The sequence below is a fragment of the Orbicella franksi genome, chromosome 5 (assembly GCF_964199315.1).
Source record: "Orbicella franksi chromosome 5, jaOrbFran1.1, whole genome shotgun sequence".
Lineage (NCBI taxonomy): Eukaryota > Metazoa > Cnidaria > Anthozoa > Scleractinia > Merulinidae > Orbicella > Orbicella franksi.
Window position 1 is genome coordinate 32048053 of NC_138149.1, and position 9348 is coordinate 32057400.

Consider the following 9348-nt stretch of genomic DNA (forward strand, 5'->3'; position numbering starts at 1 on the left):
CCAATAGAATCAATTCTTTTATCTAAACAAGAATAGGAGACCCTGAGAGTATTGCTCAGCAGTATTTTTTAAGAATTCTCCAATAAAATCAGATCGCTGATTGGAGAATTCTAGAAACATTATCCAATCACAGCCTTTTTTATATGCTAGTCTTTGCACAGCTGACAAAATGGCGGACAAGAAGGACAGTTTGGTGAGAAACACCGTTCGTTCCGCTTCTTACAATGTCATTCTGCAAGTTATGTTTAGGATACTCACCTTTATGATGAACGGCATTCTTCTACGCTACACCACAAAAGATATGATCGGAATTGTGAATGTGCGATTGATGCTTCTGAACCAAACTATCGTGTTTGTAGCGCGCGAAGCCTTCCGTAAAGCTTGTCTCAGCAAAACCGCAGACAAGAGGTGGGGTCAAGTCATCAATCTTCTTTGGTGTGTATCCCCGCTGGGAGTTCTACTGTCGCCCGTTCTTGGTTATGTATGGTTGTATCTTCTTGAGATTCCTGATCCAGTGAAGATTCCAAATTATCCCCTAGCGGTTATTGTTTTCGCAGCCTGCGGATCAATTGAACTCTTGTCCGAGCAACTCTGGGTTGTTGCTCAAGCATTTGTGTTTTTACGGCTCAAAGTTGTCATTGAAGGCATTGCAAACTTTGCCAGATGTGTCATTACTCTTGGACTAGTAGTTTTCGTACCAGATCTTGGGATCATTGCATTTTGCATTGCACAAATGGCATTCTCGCTTTTATCAATGGTTCTCTACTATGTGTACTTCATATACTACATTAACTCTAATCCTAAAGAGAAACTTACTGCTGCAAACGACTTCCCTCTGAAATCAGTACGCGATTTTTTCCCAAAAACTCTAACTGACAGGAGTTTTGTGAGTTTAGGACTGGCTCATCTGACATGGAGCTTTTTCAAACAATCCTTCTTAAAGAAGATCTTGACAGAAGGTGAACGCTACATCATGACACTGTTCAAGGTGTTAACTTTTTCTCAGCAAGGAATTTATGATGTGATTAACAATCTTGGCTCACTGGTTGCCAGATGTGTGTTTATGCCAATTGAGGAGAGTTACTACACTTTCTTTGCTCACACCTTGGAAAGAGGGAGCTCAGCTGACCACCAATCACCAAAATCAGCAAAAATGGCCTCTGAGACACTAGAGGTTGTTCTAAAGTTTGTCGTTTTAGTCGGGTTGACGTTTTTGGTATTCAGCTACAGTTACTCCTTCCTGTTATTAGACATATATGGAGGTGCTACTCTCAGCAGTGGAGAAGGTATTTTTTCACTCTTTTAAAGCATACTCTAATTGAGGGTATCAATGGAATAACCTACCTCAGTCATTAGTGCTGATGGTTGGAGGAGCCATGTCATGATATTTCAAGGCATTTTTTTTCTGATGTACAAAATTACTTTCAACATAAAAGAAATATTTTCCTTGTTTAAAACACCAAAAAGTAACTGCTGGCCAACAGTGTTTCCACCAGACTGTGCCATTGCGGGAATCCCACGTTGCAATCAGAGATGGCTCCCAGAAAAATGAAAAAAGGGCTAATTTGGCCCTTTCCTTTTACAAGGCTGTAGGCTTAACACAGGCATAGCATATTAAAAGCCATCCCAGGGCTTGAAATTACGACCGATATGGTTTCCTGTTTATGTATTGAATAAGCAGCTTAGGCAGGGGGATTCAAGAACCATTCTGACAACAGTTACAAGTCTAGCAAGCTTCACGGAAAGTAATTGCTCATTTTTGCTGTCCATTTTCAGGTCCCTCTCTGCTGCAATGGTATTGCTTGTATGTGTTGATAATTGCTGTAAATGGCATGACGGAATGCTTCATGTTTGCTGCCATGAGCAAAGATGATGTTGACTCATATAATTACAAGATGATGGTATTCTCAGCAGTGTTCTTAGGGGCGTCCTGGTATCTCACTGTTCTTGGTAGTGTTGGCTTTGTCATTGCCAACTGTCTGAACATGCTCCTTCGGATTTATCACAGGTATAGAATCAAGAAACAATTAATTATTGCACACCCTTTGGGGAAAGCCTCGATTCACTTGGCCTAAACCAGGGATATAGTTCCACTTGCCTTCTCTGTTTTTTTCTTCCTTTTAGTTGTGGAAATTGTTTTATATCTTACATAAATATTGACCAGGAGTGTTTTAGGGCTTGTATTTACTGTGCTGTAATCATTTTGTACAGTTCATTAGAAGTTCAATGCTTGAGTACATGTTGGCATTTTAAAAAATTCAATTGTCAAAGTGTTTTTGGATTGAATGCGAGTGTTATGTTAAACTCTTCTATTGTTGGTGCAACCCCTGAAAGACAATTATTATTAACAAGGAAATTATATGCATGCACACATTATTGCCTTGTACTACAACATGTCAAGGCCACTTAGCCTTTTGCAGATATTGTGCACTCTGTATAATTTATTGATAAAAACAACATTTTCTGCATAATTCATAGTACAATCAATCAATCAATCAACTTTCATTGCGCACTCTTTACAGAATTTTAAATATTGTTGTAGTAAAATATGAAGTAAAACTTTCCTTTATTTTTCAGCCTTATATTCATCCACAACTATTTCAAGGCAGCCCCTCATCTTAAACCTTTACAAGGTCTTGTGCCGTCACCTCCGGTGTTAGTGGCATATGCTATCTCCTGGGCTATAACTGCCATATCAGAGGCAAGTCTGTGCTGTAACCATGGATGGCTTTACCGCATTCTTCATATCGGTACTGGTGGTATATGTTTGCTGGTTGTCGCGGCTTGCATTTACATTAAAGAGAAAACCCTTGTGGATTTTATGTTGGAGCACTGGCTCAGAAGACAAAAAAGGAAAGAGGAGTAAAAATAGATCCGCTGAAAAGCCTGGGAGTAAACTCTCCAATCAGGGAAAAAAGAAAAGATTAATACTAATAGGAGTGTTGTAGAACGGTGGAAGTTATCCCCTCCCCACTCCCTGTTACTATAGACCTTCACTCTCCTCTCCCCCCCTTCCCTCACTATTTTTCCTTTACCTTGAGCTGCGAGCCCTGTCACAGGCTAAAGTTCATGTAAATTGATTTTTTTTTCTAACTAAATTAAGAATGTGCTGAAACAGTTACATATACAGCATCCATTCTTCTACTATTACAGCATAGAGGGCATCATGTGAAAAACAAATTACAAAGGGAATATTTGAAGGAAAAAGATAAGTTGTCATCTCAACATGGTTTAGTAGGAAAGTTCAGAGAGGCCTGGGAATGAGAACCAGACCTCTCTCATTCTCATTCCCTTACCAGGACAGTGTACTGTTTCATGATGCACTTCTAGTGCGTTTGAAAAGTAACATTGTAAATCTTTTATTTGACATGGTGTCTCCTTCAGCTTCACTAAAAATATTACGGCACAGTCAATGCTCTGTTACAGGGAATTATTGAATTAATACCACAAAATCTGACATGAACTGTATCGCTGAACTTTGTCTGAAGTTTAATTTAATTTAATTTTAATTTTATTATGACCAACCCCATGAGCTACCAAGTTCCAATTTTTACTCATGCCTGAATAAAGGTTGTCTGTCTGTCTGTCTGAAAATTGTGAAATATTGACTCAAATAGGTCTAGAGCCTGTAAAACTGTATTGAAAAACATATACTTTAATATACCAACAGTTTCATAATTTACAAGTTTCTGCCTCTGTCTTCCAACATCAAAAAGGTACGATGTCATCGTCTGCCAAAATACCTCAGTCTCGAGATTTTCTGAGCTGATGCTACGTCAACGCAGCCTCGATCAGCCAAGATATAACTATCAGTATTGCGCATGCTCAGTCCTACCGCTGTCGAACCGAAACTGCTGTCGCACAAGATGAGAAAATCGCTCTCAGCCAATAAGAAATGATCAACCAACATGGCTATGATGCCTTCAGTGAATGGTCCTGTTCCATTAATGGTGGAGTTGTTATCTGCTTCCAATGTATTATTTGTACGGTTAGCGCAATATTCAGTGAGATTAAAGATTTCAACGTTGTAGCACACGAGCGTTGTGTTGCTAGCATCCGTGTAATTGCACTCGGCGGTGAAGTTGAAGATTGTGGTGTTGAAGAGAATGTCCAAGTGTTGAATTGTCAAATTGGAAGCGACTACTTTGTGAGGGTAGCTTTCCTGGACAAAATCTCTCACTTCGATATTGTCAGTGGACACAAACCATCGGACCTTTGTTCGTTGATTCGTCTCGTTTCCAAAAAGTTTTCTTTCTACTTTCCTCGCGCAGTCAAAGAATTTTACAAGTCGCGTAACGTTTTTGACATTCCAGGTTCGATCGTTATCAGACGAGAAATAATCAAATTGGTCATCTCCTGTTCGAATGTGTATTCCAATCATTGGTCCTTTATCAAACTGTAATTGCGCTCTCATTTCGTTGAGTTTTTTTTCCATGGCGTCAGACTTTAAAAACAGAAAATCAAATGCGCACCCTATCAGATTGAACTTGGGTGTTTGAGAAATCAAGGGTGTAATTCCCAATTCCTTGGCACGCTGTAGTAGATAGGGATTTAAAGTGAGGCCTCCTTCGGCGAAATACCATATCGTGGTTATTTCTTCCACCGGCCAGTCAAAATACTCTTTCAAGTCAGTCGTAGTCAGCCATTTTTTAAAGTGAGTGGAATCCTGTATGATCCATCCTTCAGCTTCCCGGACGTCAGTCTTGGTCGAGCCCCAGTAGTGTTTTCGTATTTGCAGTCCCGTGCACACATCAATGGGTTCCGTGTAATTCCATTGGATATAACGCGGTTTGAGGTGGTTTTCTATTGGCTCAGGCACACGCCAATCAATCAAAAAAGCCCTGTCAGTGAGCACTGACAGATAAAACAGCGATGCGACTGCTCTAAGGCGATTTCCATAACCGCAACAACCTTGTCGAGTACCAGGGCATAAATAGACCAAATATTTCTCTTCCAGACGCTTACTAAGAATATTTGCGTGTAGTTTGCGGTAGTTTTCTTGCCAACCAGTTCCACAAACCTCAACCGTCTTCTTACGATACCAAGCATCGAAATTAAATTTCTCTCCTAAGGTTAGCGTGTTTTGACTCAAGGCATTTGGTTGTAAGTTTAGATTTTCTTTCCCATTGATCTTTGAAATCAGTTCAGCCTTACTGTCCAGAGATTTGGGAAGATGACCTTTTTCTGTGAGATCTTCCATTTTTGGGATGACTTTATTCATCTTTCTTTTTGGCGATTGTAAATGTTTGGACGTTGAAAACAAAGACACGTTTCTACTCACTTTCTGTTTAGTTTGGTCGCTCTCTAGCAACTCGTTCGGTTTTTCTTTCGAAGACAATTTCAAGCCCACATTTGGACGTATTTTGCTGGCAGTATTTAAAGATTTCATTGTCTTGTTGTCAAGATTTCTTGTTTTTTCCGGGAGAACGTTACTCTTGAGAGCTGTGTTTAGTTTTGAGGCAAATTGGTTTGTACTTTTTTCAACTTCCTTGCTGTTTTCACCTGTGCCAAAATACTGAATAATGGTGTCAGCCTTCAAGTTGACAAGATGACCTGTAAAAAAAAGCTTAAGTGAGCTTTGGGTCATTTGATTGCCACTGTAACTAGAGGTTTTCAGGAATCTTTACGATTATAAGACATGGGTTGGGCCAGGGTTTTCGGGTATACTGTATACATGGGGATTCTAAATCGAGTATACGGTGTTTTGACGCCCGTATTGGCCCTTTTAATTTATGGGTATAAAGTACAGCCGAACCCACCCAAAATGTCAAATCTAAATGGTCGCTTACGGGAGGTGGTCGCTTACGAGAGCTTAGAAGATACTGGTTCAAAGTTTTGCCTCATTAGCATAAGGTAACTGCAAAGACTTCCTCCAGCTGGTTTTAAATGTTTTATTCATGCGAAAAGTAAATTTCGAGAAAAATTCCTGTACTTCCCATTGAGAAATTTCCGTCTCTTGTACTACCCAGGAATGCGCTATGGTTACAACACCTTATTGAAGTACGCGCTATTATCTGTCACGTGGTCGCTTACGGGAGGTTAAAAACAAGAGAAAATTTCAAACTTTTATCTCTAAAAGTGGTCGCGGTCGATTACGAGAGGGTGATTTGACTTGGAAACTTTTGGTATTTTGGAAAACTGGTCGCTGAGGAGAGGTGGTCACTTACGAGAGGTGGTCGCAACCTGAGGTTCAACTGTATACTTCGTTTTTTCCAAATTTTCATATTGCGCATGAATTTGAGGGAAAATGTTGGGTATAATGGGTTTACCTTGTTAAGTATATTGGTATACCGCTACTGCCATTGCCAACCCTGAAGAAAGCTCGCCCTCACCTCGAAAAAAAAAGCCCGAAAATAAGGGTATGCGGCAGGGGGCATGTTTTATAGTTGGTATAGTAAATGGATTGTTCGTTTAACGACTGCAGTACTGTTGTTTTCACAGCGTTATCTTCAGAGACTTCAGACTATGCCGTATTCGAATATAAGCCCAAACCTTTCCTAAACGCAAAATTCTTTAATTTGAGACAATGAGTGCCCTCCTCCCCAACCCCTCCCACTGAAAAAATTCTTCTGAACAAATTAATGAGGGTGGTAAAGGGTATTTTCGTGACCCGTGATCGGCCCTTTTATTTCCTGTGAAATGTGAAATAGCCATTTTTTCCTCGTGAATCGTGATTTCCATAGTCGCCGTGAACTGTGATTTCCCAAGATGTTCTCTTTTATTTTCCGTGAAGCTTGAAATGCCAATGTTGTATTTTTCGTGAATTGTGAAAGGGCTGCTTTATTTTCCGTGAAACGTGATCTATACCCCCCCCTTTACCACCCTCATTGATATGAGCCCAGGTTTTCTACCTTTTATTGTGAATCGTTGCGTTGTTCCGAGGTAGTAGGCGAGCATTGCTAAAACAACCAGTATCAAGCCTAGAAATGGAACAAATTCTCGGTGACGAGCTGGCGAACTTCTGGTAATTTTACGTTGCCTCACATCGTTGATCAATTGACGTTCGTTAGTTTTCCTGGAGAAGACGAAAACAACAACATGAAACTAAATAAATTGTCGGGGAGTATTTGAAACTGGTGACCTGCATGAAGCTGGGAAAAAATCTGCGAATAGCACAGCATATACAGACAGGAAAACGTAGACATTTTTGTAATTTGTAATTGTCTCAAGTAGCTCTATTCGAAGTTGTAGCTGTGACTTAAAAGAAATTCTGGTAACGAAACCGCGACGTGAAAAACTGAATTCGGGGCTTTGTCCGAGACGCTCGTATAAGAGAAATGTCCTTTAGGGTTTCAAAAGTTTTGGTGCACTATGAATAAATGAACTAATTGGTGTGTCAGTCTGTTGTTGTTCACTCATAGTCACGAAAACAAGTTGTTCTCATCGAGGAGATACAGTATCACTCTCAAATTGCATCAAAACTGATCGATTAAATAAGAATTCAGAAAGATTTGGGTTTTTTTTCACTTACCTCAAGTCGTATTCCGTCGCTACCATTCTCTTAATGTTGTTGGGATGAAAGCCAAAGCGAGAAGATTAACTCTTCGAAGTGAAGAAGGAATTCAAACTTTGTTAACTAAGGAGTTCTTTAGTACGGAGCAACAACGACTTTAAGAAGCGTATTAGCTGCAAGGCAGTGCAGAAATGACTAGTAAAATCTATTCTTGAAATACTGTGCACAGTATCATTCGAAGTTCTTTGTGATCTGTGTCAGTCAAAAACTATTTAGTAAAAATTTGCATACAGTACTTTAATCAAGACAAGAATGTGGACGATGTTTCTATTTACTCAAGGTTTAGTAACCGTTTGAATAAGCGTTTTAGCCTTCATTTAGCCCCTACTTTTGAGATTTTCTGCCTCAAATTTGGCTAAATTTTAGAAGGTGAACAAAAGCCTCAGAGTAGGGTGTCTTCCAGTCTCACTGGTAAGCTTAGAATTTTCCGAAAAGTTTCCGGCATATCGCGTTAGTCAAAGTAATGAATGTACCTTAGAATCTGTGTGAAAACGAAAATCTGTGAGCTGCATTTTAGCGCCGGGACGGAGTGCGCTTCACAAAATCGGTGAATGTTACCTTTCTTATAACGGTCGGCAACCTCAGTTCGGCCAAAATCCAATTTTGGCTCGTTGCAAAGCAAAAATGAGAAATTGGAAAATAATAAATTGCTTTTTTATATATGTGCCAAACCCTTTTTACTGACAAAAATTGAGGGAAAATACTTTTTGGTCCCGAAATCGAGTGGACCGCTTTTAGCGGGACTGCCACTTAAATTTAAAAATGTTGTCTGGCTAAAAATATCATAAAAGCAGAAGCTTTTCAAGGCCTGTACTGCAGCCCTCAACAGGTGAGATGACAAAAGATGCGCTAAAAATTCTAAAACATAGATAAAACAATAGAACAATATTATGCAGAAGAATGCTACGCAAATTGTGCCCTTTTCTACTCCCAGGACGATAGAGCACCCGCTCTTTTGAGCAAAAATTCTAAATTATAAGTACATTTTTTCACCCGTTGAAGACTGCCGTTTATGCAGCCGAAAGCTTGCGCTTTTATAATATTTTTAGCCGAGAACGTTTTTAAATTGTACTACAAGCGATTCATACTGGCTGCGGTCCCTCGATATTTTCATAATCACAAATTTGTGACTCAGTTCTGTTCAGTATCTTTTTTTTTTTTCCTTTGCCTTCATTGTACACATAATGTCAACTTTTTTCGCAAGGGTTTCGACCGTTTCAAAATCCTCCCATTGTATTTTGCGTCCTTTTCTGATGTCCAGCCCAACTTGGTTGTAATGACGATCTAGAACTTTTAAACAGTGGTCAGTTTTGTTGTCACCAGTGCACGGCGTTTCACCTCGAGTGATCCTTTGAAGATCGTGGTAAAAAAGAACAAAGTTATCGGCTAGTGAAGCTGAATGATTGGAGCACATGGCCTGCGGGTTTCCCGCTGCCTCGTGTGACAGACAGTAACTAATCAGGATGTTTGGGAAAAGAGGCTCTTTTGCGTAAGACACGTGGAAAGCCGTTTGCGGCTGGGACAGAATATCCTCTGTGTCTTGTGGAGTAATTTTGTGGCCGACTGGGAGCCGTCTTTGTATGATTTCAGCTCACTGCATATCTTTAGGTTCCAGTCGTATCGATCTTTCTCGAAGAACCAAGCGTAACTAATCACCACACTGAGAGGTAAAATCAAACTACAAGCACCGTGGTATATCCTTTGAAAGGCCTCTTCAAAGTTACTTGTCTTAAATCTCTTTAGAATGTACTCTCTGCAGTGCGTGAAAGTGTCGCGGTAAATGCAGACAGGAAAATACGTCATGAAATCTGCCACCATCGGTAACCCAAGCGCGA

General features: G+C 40.0%; 3 protein-coding genes across 3 annotated transcripts; 1 reads left to right on the plus strand and 2 right to left on the minus strand.

Annotated features, from left to right (window-relative positions):
* The first annotated feature begins 56 nt into the window (after positions 1 to 56).
* LOC145488257 (man(5)GlcNAc(2)-PP-dolichol translocation protein RFT1-like) lies at positions 57 to 2866 on the plus strand. Its single transcript, XM_081467082.1, has 3 exons — positions 57 to 1286; positions 1777 to 2008; positions 2578 to 2866. Exons 1-3 carry the CDS (start codon positions 170 to 172, stop codon positions 2864 to 2866), a joined length of 1638 nt encoding a protein of 545 aa, XP_081323208.1. The 5' UTR covers positions 57 to 169.
* Positions 2867 to 3714: 848 nt separating this feature from the next.
* On the minus strand, positions 3715 to 5375 carry LOC145488260 (uncharacterized). The gene has a single exon (XM_081467085.1). The coding sequence runs from the start codon at positions 5219 to 5221 to the stop codon at positions 3725 to 3727; it is 1497 nt and encodes a 498-aa protein (XP_081323211.1). The 5' UTR covers positions 5222 to 5375; the 3' UTR covers positions 3715 to 3724.
* Positions 5274 to 7936, minus strand: LOC145487949 (uncharacterized). Its single transcript, XM_081466717.1, has 4 exons — positions 7472 to 7936; positions 6852 to 7015; positions 5368 to 5553; positions 5274 to 5284 (listed from the first exon to the last, which is right to left on the minus strand). The coding sequence occupies exons 1-4, from the start codon at positions 7495 to 7497 to the stop codon at positions 5274 to 5276; spliced, it is 387 nt and encodes a 128-aa protein (XP_081322843.1). The 5' UTR covers positions 7498 to 7936.
* Positions 7937 to 9348: the final 1412 nt, after the last annotated feature.